Raw genomic sequence first — 22,168 nt, forward strand, 5'->3', positions numbered from 1 at the left:
CCCTTTACAAGAAAAATTATGTTATTATTATGGCAGAAGGCAGAAAATGAATACAGTAGCAAACACCTGAATGGTACATTCATCTTTATTTAGTAACGGCAAAAGTCTGCAGACATAATTTGAGTACATTTTCAAGTGTATTGTAAAAATTATCTTCTGATACCTGTGGGGTTTTTATTTTACTTGAAGACTCATACATTTCTACTGTGTTAGACATCCGAGAAATAAAGGTGTGGTTTTGAGGCATTGTATACATTTAAGTGTGTTTGACATGTACTTTTTTGTATGTGTGCAGACATATAAGCGAAGCCAAAACATATACACAGAAAAAGGTGGAAGCTTTTATAGACTTCGTACTTTTTTAAAATTTTCAGTAAGCAATCACATTTCACATTGTAACTTAAGTCTTTGAAACTACGTCTTAATAACTGCAGTTACTTTAGGTCAGATTATTCTATCAGAAAAGTTATCTTCTTTGTTGCTTCCAGCTAAGGTATAGTAAGCATATCTCTTAATTTCAACTGGATTTCCTAGGAGGTAAAAAGCCATTCTGTGTGCTTTATTAAACAAGTATGAAAAGGTGATGCCCTCCACTGCTTCAGACACAAATACAGGTTATACATAAGAGAGGGAAATACCTTTGAGAAGGGACACTGAAGATGGCCAGGATACAGAAGTGGTAGCACCCAAGCCCTGCTGAAGACAAGTTTTGTCTTTGTGTGTACAGGGCTAATGTCTCACTCTCCTAATTTAAGGGAGTGGTTCTTATGATGATGATGGCAATGATGGTACTCTCATCCTGATTTCCAGGTTATGGTGTCCAGGTCCCCCGGTGATCATTGCTGGGTCTAAGGCTGTCCCACATGCCACTGAAGCCAACTTACTTTAGTATCAATCTCAATGAGAGAGTGTTTGGGCCCTTTGTCAACAAAAGCTGAAACCGGCAGAAAAAATGGTATTAGGACTTTAGAGCTTGCATAGCCAGGTTGTTTTGAAATAGCAAACAAATAGAAGCTGCAGGGGAGGGTTATAATCAGAATATCATGAGACTGACAGGATTAGGTTTGTGCAGAAATGGGGGATGCGGGAGACTAATCCAGGAGGCTACTTGTCCTTGGATGACTAGGTAATCAGTGTCTCCTACAGGAGACAACACGGATCAGGAATGTAATTAAACTGATTTCTGGAGGAGTCTCTCTCCCCTTAGTATAATGTTTGCATAAGAGGATAATAATTTTCTACAGCAGGTTCCTAACAAAGTTATCTAAAGTTGGTCGGTGTGGCAATACTTTAACATACCTAATCCCATGTAATGTGTCTGCAACCAAGATCAGAATTGTGAAAATTGTGCACACAGAAGGGGAGCAAGATTCTGCACATGAAAGAGTATTGTTGGCCTATCTAATCCTAGGGCCAACAGCAACATTTCAAATTAAATATAAAAACAATGAAGGAAGTTGATAAGTGAAATTTCATTGCAAAGAATATGCTTGGTTTATGGAAGATTATCATTTCATACCATTAAGTGTAAGACCTCTTAAAATTATTTAGACAATTAGTGGAAAAATTGGCAGTAAATAATAAATGGTAACCTAAGGGCGAGAATGGTTTTAGATGTGACCTCTGATTTCTTTGTATCCTAAAATTTCCTATATTCTTGTATGGCGAACTGTGGGAATTGAATACTTCAAAGTCTGAGGTAAGAACTGCATTTTTTAGTTACGACTTTGTTGCTGCTTTGAGATTTAGTTAAAAAAATACGGTGCTGGTGGCCTTATTTTATATCTGTCAGTACAGATAGATGACAACAATGGTTACATTATATTTTTATGCTTCGCTTTGCTAGTGGATTCCATTATCACAGCAATACATCTAAACTTTCTGCAGTGATGATCTTTCAACCACCCAGATACTAAGCAAAAACACATGTGGATGAAAGAAGTTCTGTCTCATTTATGGATTAGGCAGTAACTGGTTTCAGTAAGCTGTCAGCAAAATTCCCCAAGACGGACAAACTATTTTATCACGTACAGGAATGATGAGCACAGCTTGAGGTCCAGATGGATTTTGTTAAATTTGTTATATTAAAAGAGCACCCTGGTTTTCCTAGGCGCATAAACAAAGTTAGGTAGCTGATTTCTACAGGCAATTGCATATATAACTACTGCGATGAACTGGGTTTCATGTTGCCTCCTGCTCAGAAGTACTAGGGAAAAAATGAAGCATATTGGACACACAGCTTGTGCTGTGTGAAATACAGTAATGCAAATGTAGTGGTTATGATTATGAATTTAAATAGATCCATGCCAGAATACTGGCAATCCATATGCCAATCTTGGTATACACCACTCTCAATTTAGAAAAAGGCCTTTGTTTCAGTGTTCTCCAGCTTGAAAATATAACCTTAACAGTCTACACCAAGTGTGTTGCACTGGCACAGGCTTAGAAATGGAATGTGTAAAGTTGTGTGTCTTCCTTGGTTAATGGCAAGGAAAGAGATGAACCAAGTTTCTTTGCCCTTAGTCCTTAGTTCTTGCCGTTGCTAGTCACTTGGTTTTAATGAAGGGAAACAGGTAGGTAGTTCCTGCTTTTCCCACTACAGAATCATTATTTAATGGCTGCAAAGAAGAAAAATTAGGAAAAGGTTTATTTCTTCCTTCTATTCTGTTTTCTAGCAAGTGTCTAAGCGAACAAACTATTAATCTAATCTAATGTGTTTTTATGCATTTGGGAGATAATGCAGCAAGAATTGCTTAATGTGATTGCACCAGGATCTGCAGCAGCTGACCTTCAAATGGACCATAGGGATTTAATTTTACTTTAACTGAGCTATCCTTCTATCTTGAAAATCAGCTTTGCCCCCATTTTGTTCTACTCCTCAAAGACACAATCATTACAGTCCTTGTGTAATGGACTCACGGTTGCCAATGAAAGGAACTTCAGCAAGTTCTTTCCTCTTCATTGTCCTGAAGTCCAAGTAACTAAAGTATACAGTATCTCTGCATACCAATGAAATCAGTTAACTGTGTACCTAAGCAAATAGATAATATTTAATAATGATGAGTTGCATAAATTAGAGATTCGTTCCTGTGATAAGTACTGTATAGGTAATCAAGAAAAGTGATTCTCCTTGCACATACCATTTGTTTACTTCATACAACTATGAAACTAATTTAAACATTTGCTATAACCGTCATTATCTGCTGGGAATTATTGCGGTTTCAGGAATTTTCTAGGCTACAGCTATGATATATAGACTGAGCAATATGTAAAAAAATACACCTTCATAACCTCCTACATATTAGTATTACTAATACTAATAATTATATTTAAATTATATTAGTATTACTGCCACAGTTTCATTAGCAACTATTTGTATTTTTTCCCTAAAATTCACCTTAATGGCTGTATTTCAAAACAGCATGAAAAGAATACATCAGCACTATTTGAAGTTTCCTAATACATACTTCTGTTTCATTTGAAAGACTCAGAAATTACCATACACAAAAGGATTACTTTTTGATGATGTCAAGTGACTAACTTTTCTAATAACCCTCACACAGAAAAGGCAGAACAATGCAACAACAAAAAAGTATTTTTCACACACTTCCTCCCTGTAGCCCATCCTCTCTAAAATATCTAATAATATTTCTTAAGCTTAAAAAAGGGAATAAAGGGATTTCAAAGCAGACTTCCCGTTTCTAAAACAAATGGTCTTTTCTATAGCTATAAAATAGCACCTACTAGATAGAAAGTATAAAAAATTAAATTATAAAGCACTTCATAGCCTCTCAATAGGTTTAATTTTTTTTAAGAGATTAAAAATCTCTTATTTAAACATTTCACTACCAACCTCTCAGAAACTGCTTGTACTTTTTACCTTCGTACATAATTCTGTGGGCCAGATCCTGAAAATCTTGTCCTTTACTGGTTGGTACCTGCCCTTGTGTGTTATTTAGCATGTTCTACAGTTCTTCCTCCCTGCAAAGTACTTGATGTTTTTCTGAACATTTTCTTTAGGAACCTGTGACACATAGTTACATTGATTTCTCCTGTTTATAAATTACCTCTGCCATCTGCTCAAGAATGATATTTCTTTCTCTACCTCGTGTTCTGTTTGCATTTCAAAATGTGACTGTCAACCTTTCTCGTTGTCTCTTACAGTTTTCAAAAGAGTGTTTTAATTCAATTTTCATCCTGTGCATTTCAGATATTGTCATTGTCTTGCACTTGTCTCCTTTGCCACTCATTGCTTTTTATATTTCAGTTTGGATGCACTTTGGCCATAATTTTCACTGTTCCTAATCCAGATCATGTAGAATTTAATGGGAAGAGTTCCATTCATTTTTGTGGCATTTTAACCCAACTTTTTATATACTCCCTTTCAAGGAACAGAAGCTTTATAATGTAGTTATTTTCCTTTCAGGCATTCTTTGTTGCTCTACCCTCATGCTCCATACAGATTAATTAATTCTTCTCATTCTCTGAAAATGAATTCTACTGAAAATTGTGTCCAAGCATTTTTTCCTTTCCCAGGTCTTCCACCTATTTAATTCTGATGTTTTACAAACATTTGAGTTGCCTATTATTTCTTGTATATGGCAAATGTAACTTAAATGTAAAGTTCAATGGCAGCCATAGTGAACTATTGTGGTCTTCATTCTTTCTTTTGTCCTATGATTAATTTTCTTACCTATTCTGAAGCAAAATGTTCTTTCTTTATTCTTATTTATTCCTTAATAGATCCCGTGATAGAATTACATAGCTCAATCTTTTCCTTGCATTCTTGCATTCAAGTCATGGTTTTATGTTTGTACTGCTTTTTTGCTACTGTCAGTCCTTTTTATCAATTTTAAGCTCTTAATATTTTCAGACAGTGCAACAAGTGTGATATTCTACATATTGTTGTTTTACAGAAATCAGTTAATGAAATAACAGTACACTTTGTAGCTGTTATGAAGAAAATTACATTCTTTATTGACAAAAACAATAATTACAAATCCATACACTTCCAAAGAAGCACAGGCAGTGCTACTTAGAGCAATTAGTGCCCATGGAAAATGAATTAAAATAGAAGTGAAAAAATGAGCTTTTGTTACATTTGAAATTAATCACACAAGAGATAGATTAGCAGCTTACAAAAATCACTTATATATCTATTTGTGTTTTGGTCTGCTTCTTTGAAAATGCCTATGGGAAGATAGCTAAAATGTTGGTAGAAGGTTTTGTAATTTCTTTGTATTGCACAGCTTTTTACTATTTTAGAGTCAATGGAGAGACACAATAAATTGCTCGCAAATGTACTTTAATACCTTAAATAAGAACAGCCTTAACTATGTGTTGATCGGTTGACTAATGCAGGTTTATAACAATGCCCGTTACACTTTAAGATGTTGATGAATGTGGATTTTCTGGAAATATATGAAAGAGTTCAAAAGACAATGCGTGTATATTGGAAAAAGTGACAGCTTCAGGCTTTCTGGCACCCCCTTTTTCATTCCCTCTAGGAGAAAGCTGTGTTACAGTTTTATTCTATCAAACTGTGAAACAGAATAGTGGCATATGTTACTGTGCAGATGTTCTGATATAATTTTGTTCTAGTGCAAGATCATAAATGGTATGGAGATAAGGTCATAAAAGGGTAGGGTTGGTCCCTAAGGGCCTAGTCCTAGTTCTGGCAGCACGCTGTTATCCACTTGGCCGATTTGTTCAGAAAGATTAGTGGTTTTTGAAAGACTGCATTATTTTAGGTGAGCTACAGGTCAGGTTAAGCAGAGTAGCTAAGTAAGTAGCACATTTATTACTCGGTTGATACCTTCTTTGTTTCTTTAATGTTGTGATTCATATATCCTTTCACTGAATTCCACAAAATACCTATACTACAAATACTGGGACCAGGGTGGGAAAGGTATGGTCACTGCGGCAGACGATTCATTCTTATTACAAGTCAACGTGTTCTGCAAGAACATAAATGTTGACACAAAACTGGATTATCTGTGTTTTGGTTTATGAGCTGTGAACAACAGGAAAACATTGAAAACACAATTTTACTTGTACCTCCAAGCCTGAATCAGATGGAGACAGACTTCTTCTATAAGATGCCAGAAGTTCAAAGAGCGGAAAGGAGAAATGTCCACCTAATATAGAACAGATGACATGATATGAGCTAGAACTGCCTGAGCCATAGATATTTCCTCTTGTGAATGAAAAGATAAATGTGTGTTTCTGTGTTAGATATATATACATAATATATGTCTATAAAATACAAAATAGTTATAATACTTAACTATAAAATACACATACATTGATAGCATTTATATATAAATAAATAACAATTAATATATATATATGTAGATAGATAGATACATATATGTAGACAGAAATGTATATTAATTCACCAAGACTGGGTTAAAAAGGCAAAAGAAATGTCTGAAAAATATTCTTCATGGGAATATTTGGGTGTTTTGGTTTTCTTCTCAGTGTTTCTTGGTTGTCCATTTGAGGAATCAAGGATCTTTTACCCGCCCAGACTGTTTGGTATGGTGAGGATCCTGGAAACTTTTGTTTTCTGGGGCATCTCTCTAGGCATGCTTGGGATTTAGATGAACCTTAGAATATTATCTCTTGTGCATTTTGCCAAGCGGGCAAATGGGAATTGTACAGCCAAGGAGCTTGTTTTAACAGGGGGAAAGGAAAAAAAAAAAAAAAAAAAAAGAGAAAAATGTGTACAACACAATCAAGACCTTCTGGGGAAATTTTTACGTTGAAAATGGAGTCTTTTTAAGCTAGTTTTTTATCAGGGAATTGTTCTAATAAAAAAGCCTTGAACAGTTCTGGAGTGCAGTCACCCTAGTGATATAAATGCACTCTATAAGATCAACAGCATATTAAAAATTAAGTATGTCAGTAAGGTAGAAAGGCTTTGATTACATACTACAAACCCCTTTGCTTTCTGTCTAATTTTAACAGATCAAATAGCTGGCATTTTAGAATCACCATGTAATTCTTGACATTACAGGAAAATGGCAGCGTGATGTAACATGATCCTTTTGATCTTTCAAAAGACTGTTAATAAAAAGGAGATGATATGCAGGGTGACGCTGCGTGGGTTGCTTTTTGAAGAACAAGGCTAAAATATTTTCATCCTGATTCATGCTCTGTATCCAGGTTTATAGGAGCTTCATCCTTCAGCTTTACGTGGTAGACACACTTCCAAGGAGCTGCTTCTTTCCTGATATACCATACTGTTTGTATAGCAGCAAGACAGACTTTCTGGCAGTTTAGTCCCGTGTCGAGCAGTCACTTGCCTTCCCTCTTCATCTTCTTTGGTCTTATTTGCCCATTTCAGTTGAATATTTCACTTCACCTTCAGTGGGACGTCATTTAAGAACCGTTAGTATTGTAGCTTATAGTCTTCCTAGGTTCCCCTACACCTTTCGGGACAATTTCTTAAGCTTTTTATCCTGCCTGCAACTGCATGCCCTCCATCAGTTCCCCACCCACCTCAGTGGAAGATGGTGCACAGCTCCCCAACGCAACTGACTCTGCTGCAGGGTCGCATGGCGCAGCGCAGGCCTGGTTCCTGCCACCAGCATGGCTGTAGCACGGCTGTGGTGTTCCCCACCAGCACCTCAGGGACAGGCCAATCTCTAACATCTCTGTAGCTTCCTTCTCAACACTACCTCAGCTACCTCTGTGCTTAGCTGCCTTTCTGGGCAATCTCAGCATGATTATTCCATTTTCTCACAGCATTTAATCAAGGGACCAGCAACAGGAATTACCCACTGTCACTGTTTCATGTCTGCTGTGTTGGCTAGTGTTTCCCTCGTTTGCGAGAGAAAAGACAGGGACTTGATTTCCACCTGGAAGTCAGTTTGAAGTGTCCAGATGATTTCTAAGGATTTTGGATTAAATATGTTTATACCATCTGACCTCTTTTGAACAGGATTTGCTTAACCAGGAGCATCTGCCTTCTCTTCCCGTATGCGTCAGGTGGAAGGGGAGAGTTACGCATGATGCCAGAGACCAGAAGGCCTCTTACTGGCCCAGGTCCAGCGCTGCAGGTGCCTCCAGGACTGCAGTGGGGTCTCCTGCCGACTCTGCTGTCAGAGTTGGTCTCCGCTGTAGTTCGCATGTCCCTTTCCTGCCCATGTCCTGTCGGCTGGGCTTTTTAGGCAACTGCTGTGGCTCCTCTGAGGAGTCAAAGCTGTGACCATGTTGGGGAAGACTGCTGGTGGGAGTATTATGGCAGTGGAAAGGGTCTTGGGAGCAGACAGCTGAGAACCGGAGGCTTTCAAAATCTCCCTTTCCAACCCTCTGACAAGTAAACCCTTCCTTGTCCTAAATATTGTAGTGTTAAGCGTGTACTGTCTGGTTTGTTAACATGCATCTGCTGCTTTAGTGCAGGCACATATTCATTAAACCTTTGGGTGGATCTCTAAGCATAAAAAACGACTGCTTTAAGCAAAACAAGTTTATTTTCCTGATTGCCAGATGTTGTTACACACAGACAATTATCTGGTGCGATGGAGGGCAGCAGGTACATATTTGTTTATACATTTAGAAGAGCGGCTAGGCTTTAGATGTGTTGCAGTTCACATCTGTAATAGTGAGGCCAGCAGTTGGGAAACAGGCATCCGTGCAAAGCTTTAATGGGCCCAGCATATCCAGTGCTAATTGAGAAGGAAACCCAAAGTCATTAGGAACTTGATGCATCTGGTTTATGAGCTGTTAAAGTTTTGTTTTTCCTTTTCATTTGTCGTATTACTTTGGAAAATAAGTATACCCAGTCATAGTGGAAATGATGTTTTACTGATGTTGACATATCCATCAATGCATTTCAAGCCTGCCTGGAAAGTCTGAAAGCAGTCTGTAGGCTGACATTTCATGAATTTGCTAGTGGATGGAGTCCCAAGTAACAAGCACAGAAGGAAAGTATTTTAGCAAACATTTCCAGATCGGTATTTCATGTAAAAAAAAAGTGTCAACTGTCAACAACTCGTCAACATTACTGAGATTAAGTTATCTGAGTATTTATTTTCCAGCTACTTTGGAATTGTGTTGTTTGAGGTAGAAAATCTACAATACACTACAGCAAGGCAGAGTCTTCAGCCTTTTCAGCCAGCGGTTAAGATTAAGATTCTTTAATCCCATTCACTCTGTTTTTCCAGCTCACTGTCCATGTTGATTGTACTGTGTATCATTTTACCTTTCACAACATAAATGCACTAAGGTTTATTTGACATACCATTTTTCTCACAAACTTCTTAGTTTAGTCAATGCAGATAGCCAGCTAACCATTTCTAGATTCCTTCATTTTAGGTATGTTGACAAAATCACAAGTGAAAAATCTTATTTAAAGATGGGCTATTATGCCAGGCACAAATGTAGCAACTTCAGCAAAACATCCTATGTCACATTTGCATCATATGTACAGAATTTATTAAGAAAGACAGCTGTAAGTGAAATATAGTGCAATATACTAATGACTTGATAGATGAAAATATATAAACTGTAATTATTATGAAAATATTATAATTTATTGCAATTCCCACAGAATTTATGGTCATATAAAAGAGCACTTTGTCAGCATTACTGTGAAGATATATGTCAGAGAATTGAATGCTGCTTTTATGTATTGAATGATTCCTTTTTGCCCTATTAAGACTGAACTATTCTCCTTTTTGTGTATCCATCGTGTACACATGTGCTATTTGTAATTAGCAGGCACAGAGGCAATGCTGAACCCCTTATTGGGGTTTAATTTCGTAAAGTAACAATAATCACGCATCCCATTCAAGTCTCACATTGTCCCTTGGTTTGTGCCTTCCTCTTGCCCCTCTTCAGAACTGCCGTGCCAGTATGGGAAGAACTTTCTCACTTGAGGGCTTCTCCCATCTGCTCTATACTCCGGCCATGTCCTTCAGTCAGCTAGCAGAAATTGCTTAAAACTTTTCTGGTAGACTCAATACCACCAGGTGTTTCTTGTAAGTGCTGTGAGTCTATAAAGCCAGGACTAGAGCACTGTGGTTTCTGCTGCTACTCAAGAGTTGCTGGAATATGCAGAACTGTAGGCGACAAAAGCAATTTGTGACTATCAGAGTTTCTGCTTACTCAGTTCTCCATCGATTCCTTAATAATGCAAGGAATTTGCTGTTGTGATTGCACCTGGCTTAGGCACCTGTCTATATCCTTAGGCTGTGTGGATCCCAAAGGATGCACCTGTTTATAGTAACTGAAGCTATCTGGCAGGAGGCCTTACCTTGGCCGTACATTTGACATATCTCCTCTGTAAATGCCTAAAAGAATAAAGGCATAAATTTTCTGTTTAGTAATGACACAGTGTTGGGTGTCAAAAGGAATGTACAGTTTTTAGCCCTGTAGCACAGCATATCCTCTGCTGCAGAAACACTGCTTGGATGCCTTAATCGACAAAGGTGCATTTTCCTACGGACTTTAACAGTGAGCCTAAGCACGTGTCAGGGCTTTCCTAATGAAGCCTTTGATTCATTGCCTGGGTAATGCATCACATTCATGACCTGTGCTGCTGTAACAGTAATGAAAATTATGATGGGATGCTTCTTCCGAATAGCTCTACTGTCAGGAGGGTCACCTTTCTTTAGCGGGAATTTTTCTGAGTCCACATTGGGTCTGGTATAGCAACTTCATTCCTAACTGCCAGACCATGAACAGGTCTCTCAGGTTGCTGGAGAAAATAGTAGGTGTGTATTTGCACTTAGTACTTTTTGAGGATGAAAAAAAAAAAAAGGCACAAAGTTTTGAGATGCATTCTGTGTGAATTGAGCTGGACTTCAGTAATTGAGTCACTGTGGAAATTTGCCCGCATTTTCTATTCCTAAGATAATTTCTAGCAAATGAGACAAGTTATAGCAATATCCATTATTTCATAATCTGTGCATTACATCTCTCATACAAATCTGCATGTTTGCATTATGTCATATTTTGCCAGTTAATTTGTGTTTTCTATCCATGTTCAATTTGCATTCATTAACTCATAGTTTGCTGGTAAGTGTGTTCTTTCTATACATGTTCAAAGAAATTCTTTAATTCAATTTCTCTGTTTCTTCTCATACAGTCTCACAGCCAGATATGCAACTCAGTCTAATCACAGTGGAATTGCAACCAGTCAAAAAAAGACTTCTAGGTCAGTTAAATATCTCTAATTTATTGCTTGTTAGTAATACTCAAGCAAGTATATGCCCATTGATATTTTATCCTTTGGACATAAGTGGACATTAAACAATGTGTATTAATGTTATGTGTGCAAGCTTCGCAACGATGAGCTTTGCCACGGGAAAGCCTTTTGTATGGACTGGAAGGAGCTGATTTGTACTGTATATAAGCAATATTTCTGGTCGTTATGTATCCTGCGTCTTTGTATCCTGCATGTAAAATATTAGATGTGAAGGATTAGTCGGTGATTTTAGTGCTCTTTAATTCTCTGGCTTACTTTAGTCATGAGTGAAAAGAAGTTTGGGAGTCCATCCCAATTCCCATGAGATGTTTTGTATGTATTGCAAACCCACCTGAAAGGTTGAATTCACAGAGCCAAGTTCACGCAGAGGCAAAATAGAGCAGAAAATAAGAACCATTTCCAACACTTCTGCTCCATGAAGAGTAGCCTGCACACAGTTCCCACTAATGAGATGCTTTGTTTTGGCAGTGAATTTGACAGAGCTGTGTGTAGGAGCTGACCTGTTTCAGATTTCATCAGTGCTTTTAGTTTATCATTTCCATGAGCACTAAAATCTACAAGCCAGAGTGCAGAAGAAAGAAACTGAGGTCTAAAGCTTACTCTTGTTTCTAGCTTCTTCTTCTTTTTTTTTTTTTTTTTTTTTTTTTTTTTTTTTGGTGGGGGATAATTAATGTGTTCATTAATTATACCTTTGCTGTACAGTTCATTGGTGAGAGCAATGAACTCTAAATTGCATAATCTACAATAAAGGTTACGTTTTGCATTATAGCGCACTAACACAAATTGAGTTGCTGGTGGTAGCTTGGAATGAGCTAAACCACGGTCCGGTTGCTTTGCACCTGCATTTATAGGTCTTCAGTTTTCCTTATTGCTGATGCTCCTGTCTTGTCCACATTCAACATGTTGGGGTTAACAGTTTTATTGTCTAATACTTTAAATCTGTGGCAGTGTTTCCGAAGCCTGTTTAGAGGTATGTGACTTGTCCCTTATTTGTTATTTTCCTCTTTGCATTTCCTTAGCTGCTTAACATGATTCTGCAAGAGCAATTTAAAACTTGAATTCAATTAAAAAAGACAACAAATGAGGTAAATGGGGAAGTGTGTAGAGCAAATAACTTCATGTATAATGTGCTTACTGTGGCAAGTTCTCGAATTCTGGCATGCAGAATATATTCAGAACTATTTTATATTTTAACAGAGCAGATGAGTTTCCAGTGTTGCACATGCCTTCTCATTGCTTTTTTCATTACCTTTGACAAATGATCTCAGGGCTCTTACTGCCTGTCAAATTAGGGTAATGAGAAGGAGCAAATGGATTTTTAAGTTTGTTTTAGTGCATTCTTCAGGGAACAGAAGATCACTCGAATTCATGGGTCACGGTAAAGGTTAGCATGCGTACAGCTGCAGAGCAGAGACAGTCTGCTCTGGGCTCAGCACAGAGACTAGCAGGGCAGGCTGGCGGCCAGAAAGGCAAGGTGGAGCCATAAAAATAACGAATGGATTAGCTCTCTGAGGCTTCAGTTGGTAAAGGAAGAGAACGTGGAGCTGTCTACATATATTCATTAATGAAAATAAAATTATTTAAACATCTCTCTTATGCCAGTATATTAAAGAAACAAACAAGTTTGCAAGAAATCTAACATTTTGTAATTCTTTGTAACATGATTTTTTTCTCCCTTCTGACGCTGCTCTTTCATAATATAGTGAAACTAACAGAACTTTATAAATCTGGTATATTTTGTATTGACAGTATTAAAATCATCATACCATTCCATTAAGTGAGAAACAAAAGAGAGAGATTCTTCTCCTATGGCAAAAGCCTCTTGCTGTTTCGAGCATTTCATTTTGTCTATCAGATAGCAAAACTGGAAAAGAGTGGGGATGCCCACAAAGACACTGCAGAAAGTTTGAAGTAAGCATGTATTAAGGAATCTTACATCAGAGGACAGATTCAGACAGAAAAAATAAAAAAGTAGGCTTACACACACCAGGGACAAGAGTCTACAATTTTTTTCCTTAGCATAGCCACACAATAAGGTTCAGATGGTGGCAGCAAATACTAACAAATGAACAGTATAGTCTACATTATATACCTCTTCTAAAAGGTATAACATGTATCTGGAGCATCTAGCTAAAGTATGTATTTTCAATATTTTTAATTTAAAATAATAAGGTGTAAGTGCTTTAGCCCTCTGAAAAATAACCAAAGATGATAACTAAAAAGCCAGCTTTTATGCTAAACAAAGCTGTGAAATATTTACAAGAGTAAGAGATACAAAGTATTTCTCAACCATGTATTATTGTTCTTTCTAATCAATTTCTGTAACATTTCCTCTTCCAAAGTGACAGATTTAAATAAAAGTTGATATTGCACTTCAATGGATTGTTAGGGTGAATCTGTTTTAGCAATGTTAATGGCAAATGCAAAGCAGCTTCTTACATGTCTTGTGACTCTAGAAAGCATCTTTTTCCCTTTTGTGTGCGTAAGGATAAGATTTTATTTTCACTTGTGGAGTCTAACTAATTCGAATCCTCCTGTTTGTTGTTGTTTACCTGGAATCATTGTTTTCAGTTGTTGGTTTTAAATTCTGGTCTGATACTTGCATACTGCCTCCTCTATATATTGCATTATGTAAAATGAACTGATTTTTGATTATAACGTTCCAGGCTTCCAGGACCCTCAAGGGTGCCAGCTGCAGGCAGCAGTACCAAAGTCCAGGGAGCTTCTAATTTAAATCGGAGAAGCCAGAGCTTTAACAGCATTGACAAAAATAAGCCTCCACAATATGCAAATGGAAATGAAAAAGGTAAGTGATTAAATGTTGTTAAGCTTACTCTACATAACATACAAGAGGAAAAAAAAAATCACCAAAAGAACCTATCCACAGGGGTCAAAAAAGTGAATGTAATATTTAGACTTGGTAAGGAAGACCTATGGAGATAGCATTCTGAATTAGAATTGTGGTTGAGTTGGGATTAAAGTTCAGAACTTTCAAGATGTTATATCTTATCTCTCTTTGATGGAAATATCACTGGGTGATTTTTCTGAAATAAAAATGAATCCATATTGGATGTCTATTATCTTGGTCCATATTCAAGTCTACTCATACCCAAAGGAAGACTGCCATCATTTTCAAGGGACCTTGCATCTTAGCCTCTAACGGAGACGAATCAGAATATTGTATTTGCATCAGAATATTACATGCATTTATTCCTTCAGAACTTCATCTAGTGTACATGTAAGTCTGAATAGAGGATTGGAAATTAAGTCAAATGTAGTGAAATTTTACAGCAATTTGAATTCAGTGTTCATGTTTTCTTGCATCCTTTAAATATGAACTTCCTTTATGGAAACAAACCGAGTTCCCTGGGTGCTTGGACTTCTCCTACCCTGACACTCTTTTCTTGAAAAATGTGCCTCTTCAGACTTTATCTCAGAAAGAATAATGTAAAAATTCAGCTTTCTGAGTTGTGTAACTAATCCAGCCCCTTCTCCCCCTTCTTTCTCCCTCTGTGTAATGAACAGCATTTTATTCATATCTCTGGGTTAGAATACAGTTGAAAATGATACAATATACATAGTACCCGTTTGCATCCTTGGGGTCTGTGGGAGGAACAAGTATGCAGTGAATGTTCTTCATCCAAGCAACAGGCAGCTATCCAGACTTTTTTTACAAAATTCTGATGAACACACTTTGCCCCTAGCTGTATCTGAAGATATAAAACCATCCTTTCAATAGTTATTTCTTTATTTTATTAACTATCAGGGTTGAATGTTTTAGATAGTTTGATAGTGGGATTTATTTTATCAAGGACTTGTTTATGACAAGACATCCAAGCTAGAACTAGAAAGAGATCGGAGTGAGAACTGAGCAGACACTGTATAGTTCACAAATACGGCAGTGAAGTTATGAGGTATGGAGGAGATGTGGCTGCTTGAGTGAAGGTATGTACAGCAGTTTAGGTTTTAGAATTGCTTCATAAAGTTGACATGTTTTCTAATAAAATATGTGAGAGTGGAATGATTCAAGGTGAGACTTGCTTGTAGATGTTAACATTCTTACCTTGTTACTTGGAAACTGTCTTTTGACTGCTAAGGTTTGCATTGAATTGCACATTTACATGGCTTTTTGCATGATGGATTTCTTTCCCATTTCAGCAGAGAATGAGAACTTTGATGAGTTTTTTAGTGAAGTCATCGCTTGCAAGAGGATAAGGGCTGGTTTTGTTTGTGTATAATCATTCAATTTGTATTACAGGATATATAAAATGTAATGTTGCATAACTACAGAGTACTATATTTGAGATGTTTCTGTCTGGTCCTTTTTCTTTCTTTCAAAACAGCAGAATGGATGGTAGAACATTGATTTTACATGAGAATATAAAGTGAATACAGGTTTGGTTTAGAATATAAAGCAGAAGTTTATTAGAGAAAATGACTGCTGTGAGTGTAAGGATAGCAAAGTGATATTTTTTATAATAAAGGAACACATGAGAGTCTGTATTTGAATTCACCATGCTACTGCTTTGCATAAAAACAACTGAACCATTAATTATAAAATTTTATTATTATAGTGGCTAATTTTTGAATATTATAATGGCATTTCCAAGTAGTCTTTTGATACTTTTTTAAAGTATTTGAGGATGTTTTGTGACCTGAGATTTTTTTTAAAGACTTTGTTTGGAAATAAACTTCAACTCTCACAATAGTAATAGTCATAATAACAAAAACCTCCTTGGAAAAAAAAAAAAGTCACTATACACGGAAAACTGATTTTTCCTTACAGCGTGGCACATATAATAAACCTTATATTTCAAATTTTGCTTGTGATGCAGATGTTTGGAGCAACATAACTTTAACAACTTCCATTGAATGGGTATACAGTCCATACACTCTAATTTCTGAGACTTAGATCATATAGTAAATAGCCTGTAATTCTGCATTAGTGCTGCATAAACTGAAGTGGAAAAAGAGACAACTTGCACAAGTCATCAGAGGTTGGGACTTCCAGACCTCTTCAAGGGCAGACCACTTTTGGTACATTTTTCTCTGCTGTACACTTTCCTGTATGTGCTATAAAGAGACCTCAGAAAAAATATACAACATAAAGTGGTTTTTTTTAATCCAGTTATACGTAATACTTGAAATCCATTCCTACATTACACGGTTTCCAACTCAGTCGCTCACTCCCCAACTCAGTGGGGAATGGATGAGTAGTCAGAGTTAAAGGAGACATGAAGGTGATACAAAATAAGATGTGATATGGACCTTTTATTTAGTATTTCATTATTTAGTATGTCATTAGTGTGATCTCCTTTGAATGTTGCTTAAGGAGTAGTTCACACAGTAAGAAGCAGCTCCCCTGAGTGGATGGGGGTTTGCTCTTTATTGAGTACAGCTCAGTTCTCACCCACACACCCAACCCATCGCTGTGACACAGGTAACTGTCTGCAGCTGTGATTAAGTTAGGAACACAGAATGAACCAAAAACAATAAATGCGCCATTAGCTGAAACTCATTTTTGGAGCTTCAGTGAGCTGATCTTTTTTTTTTCCTTTTTTTTTTTTTTTTATTTGTTGGACTTTGCAGCTTATGGATGGGTTTCAAAGAACACATCTGTTTTCCAGGTCACATCACATCTATCTGCTTCTGACTTAATAAAATAAAGATGAAAATAAAACTATGAAAATGAAACTGGTGAATAAAGTAATTATTCACATTGCTAATAAGGGGGTACCCAGGGAATTTTGAGTTCAGTAAAGAAATAATGTTCTAATTCAAGTAAAATTTTAAAAACAAATTTTTACACTTGAGAGCTTAGAAACATTGTATCTGAACACTGATAAGGGTCTCTATGTCATGGAGTTTAATTGCCTGCTTTTCAATATAATTTAATGATATAAGATGGAGCTTGTGTATTGTCCAAACTCGGTTTCGACAGTATTAGGTTATTTTGCCATACCAAATCTGAGAAACTCTGTCCTGGAACTTTGTTGTCTGATGATGCAAATCATTGTTAATCTGTGGCCAGTATGTACATCTATAGCTAATTAGGTTATAATTATATATATTATTATATCTATTTTTATATATATAATCTAATATGTATAATATATATAAAAATATAAATAGAAAAATAACATTTCTTCTGGTCCAGTATTTTGCCAGTTGTCCCTGGTGGTATTCTCCTCCTGTGCTGATAAGGGGCAGCTACTGTCTCATGGACATCTGGAAAGGAACTGTTGAACAAGCTGAATTCTCTCAGTCTCACCAGATAGACCTCCCATTCCTTCAGACATCCTTATAGCAATCCCTTGCTGCTCTTCCACTTTCTACGAATCTTTTTTATTGTGAGTGACTGGACACCTGCCTGCTACAGAATATTTAGATTATCAGTACCGAACTATGCTGCAACAGGGGAGCTGTGGACAGAGAGGTCCTGTCTTCTCCAACAGCACAGAACACGGCAAAGGTCACAGATAAGAAAACAGAGAAGGCTGATTTAAGTTTAACTCCTCACATGTCCTTTTTTTGTGCAACAACCTATGAAAAGTGGACTTGAAAACGTCCATTCGGTGGTCATGGTCTTGATGGGTTCTGGTAGAAATTTCTCTTTTTGCACTGAACACCTGGGGGTGTTGCTGCTCTGTTCTCCCAGCGCAGGCTGGGCTGAGCTCTGAAGCACTGAGCTCTCAAAGAGAATGAAAAATTGTTTTCAACACAAGCTGATTATGCATTTCAGCAATAAGGGGATTAAGCTCTGAACAGAAGACTGTCTTCTTGTAAAATTTGGTTTATAGAAATATTAAATCCTTGTCATAGCTTGGGTTCACTCTGTATCAAAATCACCATAAGGTGGGGACAGATTTCATATAACGAACAGCTAAAGCTAAGTCCAACTGAACGTGCAGAAAGCAATGAATGATGTGCAGCTTCAAATAATGCATTTGGCCTGGGGGAGAAATAAATTGTTTTATTCCACATCTTTAAACATACAGACACACTCTCAATATTTCTTGAGAGCGTGCAGTCCACATTTCTTGTGGAAACATTAAGGATACATTTTAAATTGAAGATTAAGGGCAAGTTAAAATTCTCTGTAATTTTTTGATGCTGTTTATGGTTTGTGGCACAGGGATCAAATAAGTACCAGTGGTTCCAGGAACCTGGGCTTTTTTTGCTGTGCATGTGGCAGAACAAGCTGTTGATGAGTAAATACTCTCTAAAAAAAAGAGCAAATAGTCTTTTTACGATTTTTCCCCACAAAGAGTTTAATATTATATAAGAGGAAACATGGCAAGATATACATTCTTCTTTTTAATCAGAACACTTTTTTTTATAGTAAAACTAATAGCCTGAAGCCATACAAGTGTTACCAGAATTAATACAAAAGAGTGTAGTGGCATCCTGCTGTTTGCAGATTGTTACTTGTTTTCTGCAAAGCTAATGGTGAATTGTTCTTCTGCAGAACTATTGGGATAGCTGAAGCCCCCAATCCTCCTGTGTAATTAAGGCAAGCTTAGTGCAAGGCAAGATGTGTGCAAGAAGGTCCTTGTGCACACCCAGTCCTGGGCTATCAGCCACGGGGCTGATCCCTGGTATAAATTAAGGAAGCCCGAGGGCTGCAGTAATTTCCAACAGCTGTTGTTGGCCCCAGGCTCTCTTCCAGGATCTGAGGCTCACCAGAAAAGAGCGGGGGCCCAGCCACAATTCCTGCCTTGGTCACAAGGGAGGGATCAGCTCTGCAGCTGCCCACCAAAGCTGCTCCATGTGCATGGTGCTACCTGGAGCCTGGGGGATAAGCTGTAACCTCACCTGTCCCAAAAAATGCTCTGAGACAACCCTTAGCAGTTAACATTTTCTTGCCTAGTAACTGGAGGCAGCAGAGCTGCCTTTGAAGCCTTCTGCGAAGGTAGAGTGAGCTCATTTAGCACTGTGGGGTTTGCAAATCAGGCTGAGGAGCACACGAAAAACTCTGGGCAGATGGAATTATACAGCATCTATTGAAGGTGGAGATGACTGGCCTGCTGGGGTCCAGTCATCAATAGTGTTAAGCAAGTAGAAGCTGTTATATTTCTGTCGTGTTTCTTTTGTTGAGATTTTTTTTATTATTATTCTTTTTAAACTAGAACTTCTTAATGTTATTTAGAGAAGTAAAGTTTGCTGTGTTTGCATTCTCTTTGTTCAAGAAAAAACAGCTCCTCCTTCAGGATGCTCAAAATCCTCCCTTTCCTATGTGTATTAGTGGCCTTCAGACTTCCAGGTTGGCAGTCTAATCCATACCAGGACCTTAGAGCTGAGACTGCAAAAATGAAAATGATGCATAACTTCAAACTCTGTGCTGAAGGGACAAATGTCTTCAGTGTCCTCATACTCTATATTATTCAAACAGGGTGGCCCCAGGCATGGCGTTGGCTTCATGTGTGTATGCAACACATCAAGCGCTCTATTAGCCGTTACATGAGATATATTTGCAGTGCATGTTTCATAGGCTTTCTTGTAGTATTGAATTTTATATACGACAGGCAAGGTTTAGGCCTAATTTACTGGCAGTCTCGAGACTGAATGGCAAGGCAAGATAGATACACTAAGAGAAAATATGTCGTCTGCTGAAATAGTTACGTACCACATATTTGATTGCCATTACCACTTCATTTCTCTGGTGCTCCAGAGTAATAGTGTTTAGATACTGAGATATGTCTTGGAAATCTGAGCTTCATACAGAAGAGCTTAACCCTTTCATGCATTGGTCTGTTCTGCTTAATAAGACCAGATGATGTTTTTGAAAATCATGGTTGTCTGTTACCATAGTATGATTATTGCAGAAGGAGTCTTGTTCTCATTCATGATGAAGGTTTGCTAAAGTTCCTGGACTATCTAAATGTGGTGAAGGTACCAGAGCCACATAAACGAGCCTTCTGTACCCATCTGAGCTTCAGGCCCAAAACAACTATCGTTGTTGTACCCACGTAGATGATATATCCCCGTAACTTTCAAGTACTGACACGGGTGAAGTTATTGATATATTTTTTCCCACTTATGAAAGTGCACTGGGGTAAGTTCCTGAAGTCAGCTACTAAAGGTTGTTAACTGTACTTAAACCCAAAAAATGTGTAGTGACTTGCTATTTTTTGCTTTGATGAATATTGATCGTATCCATTTAATTTCAGTATTACTCAGTCCTCCTCCTCCTCCCACCCAAAACCTTAGCTTTCTAGAACCGATTTTGCTTTCACTAAACATCAAAAACATCTTTCTCTGGTTTTGTTTTTCTTCCAGTATTATAGCATTCTTTTTTTTCTTCCATGCCTCAGTGTTTTATTATTAAGAAGTGATTGGAAGAATTTATTTATGACTTATTAAAGATAGAATCTTTAAATTGGAAGGTTTAATTTGCATAACGAAATGGTTACAAGGAAGGTGTTTCCAAGGCTCTCTTGAGCTTATAGAAGTATTAAATAACATTAAATAACAAAAAGGCATTTTCCATCAGCATCCTTCATGTACCATGCACATGCCAATTATGTTCATTATAAGTCACACGTAACTGTGTTTTAAATGCCAGAGAAGTATCGTATCACCTTCAAGCAGGAGATGGGGGAATAACTGTACCGTTATGGTTCTTTCTGTTTTTTAAGCAGATTCACCAAAAGGCCCTCACCCATCTTCAGGCATGAATGGAAATGTGCAGCATCCCACCAGCACTGGGCAGCAGCAGGTCTCTGCCATCCCCTCTCCAAGTGCCAGCAAGCCTTGGCGCAGCAAATCCATGAATGTCAAACACAGTGCAACCTCTACCATGCTGTCTGTGAAGCAGCCTAGTCCCGCAACCTCCCCTACTCCATCTTCAGATAGGCTCAAGCCACCACCTTCTGAAGGCGTGAAGCCCCCTTCATCTGGACAAAAATCTATGCTGGAAAAATTCAAGCTAGTTAATGCTAGGACTGCTCTGAGACCTCCTTTGTCGCTGAGCTCAGGACCCAGTGACAGTGGGAGAGAGGATGATACCTTTTCAGAGTGTGGTGAAATGGATGTCTTAAGCGGTGGAGTGAACAGCGGCGGCTCCACAAGTAGCAGTCCTAAAGTATCACCGAAGTTAACCCCTCCAAAAGCTGGAAGCAAAAATCTCAGCAATAAAAAGTCTTTGCTACAGCCAAAGGACAAAGAGGAAAAGAACAGGGACAAAAACAAAGTTTGCACTGAGAAAACAGTCAAGGAAGAGAAGGACCAGGTCACTGAAACATCTACAAAGAAGAGCTCAAAAATTGCAAGCTTAATCCCAAAGGGAAGCAAGACAACAGCAGCCAAGAAGGAAAGTTTAATACCATCTTCTAGTGGGATCCCAAAACCCGGCTCAAAGGTGCCAACAGCAAAGCAGAGCACTTCATCCGCATGCACAGGAAGTAAGGAAGTTGAAAAACTGAGGACTACAAAAGGAAACCAGTCCCAATCAACACCAAAATCTCAACTTAGCGAGAAGGCTTCTCCTCCCTCTGGTCTTGCTTCTTCTGAAGGGAAAGAACCAAGTGCAGCTCTCACCCCGGCGTCCTCCGCGGCTCTGTCGGCCTCGATGGCTGCAAGCAGTGGCCAAGGCACGGGAAATGGTGTCGTCCAACTTCCTCAGCAACAGCAATACAGTCACCCCAACACTGCCACAGTAGCTCCTTTCATTTATAGGTAAGGTCACGGAGGGAAATTGGTTTTGTGTTACCATTTAGGAAAGGGAGCTAAAACAGATAGGGTAATGGTGGATCACACTGTTACGTTTCTTATCTCCCATTTTATATCACAGCACCATGCACATGTTTTCCTAATATTATTTTTTGATTAATGTTACTGTATGAACAATTTCTTCCAGGAACTCTGAGTCTCTACCTTGTACGAAAGCAATCCACTGCAAATATTTGCCGTTTAAAATTCAGGATGTTTTGATTAGAAATACAAATCACATGA

The 22,168-nt window shown here is 37.8% G+C and overlaps 1 protein-coding gene across 1 annotated transcript in view; it reads left to right on the forward strand.

The window, feature by feature from the left end:
• LOC104619836 (neuron navigator 3-like) overlaps positions 1 to 21,892 on the forward strand; it is a gene marked incomplete at its 3' end in the record, with an annotated part of 55,934 nt that extends 34,042 nt beyond the window's left edge. The window contains exons 5-7 of the mRNA XM_010285855.1: positions 11,096 to 11,164; positions 13,882 to 14,021; positions 20,857 to 21,892. Of these exons, the coding sequence (XP_010284157.1) occupies positions 11,096 to 11,164; positions 13,882 to 14,021; positions 20,857 to 21,892 (1,245 nt within the window). The remainder of the gene's footprint in view (positions 1 to 11,095; positions 11,165 to 13,881; positions 14,022 to 20,856) is intronic.
• Between the last annotated feature and the right edge of the window lie 276 nt (positions 21,893 to 22,168).

Source organism: Phaethon lepturus, unplaced genomic scaffold, assembly GCF_000687285.1.
Source record: "Phaethon lepturus isolate BGI_N335 unplaced genomic scaffold, ASM68728v1 scaffold10634, whole genome shotgun sequence".
Lineage (NCBI taxonomy): Eukaryota > Metazoa > Chordata > Aves > Phaethontiformes > Phaethontidae > Phaethon > Phaethon lepturus.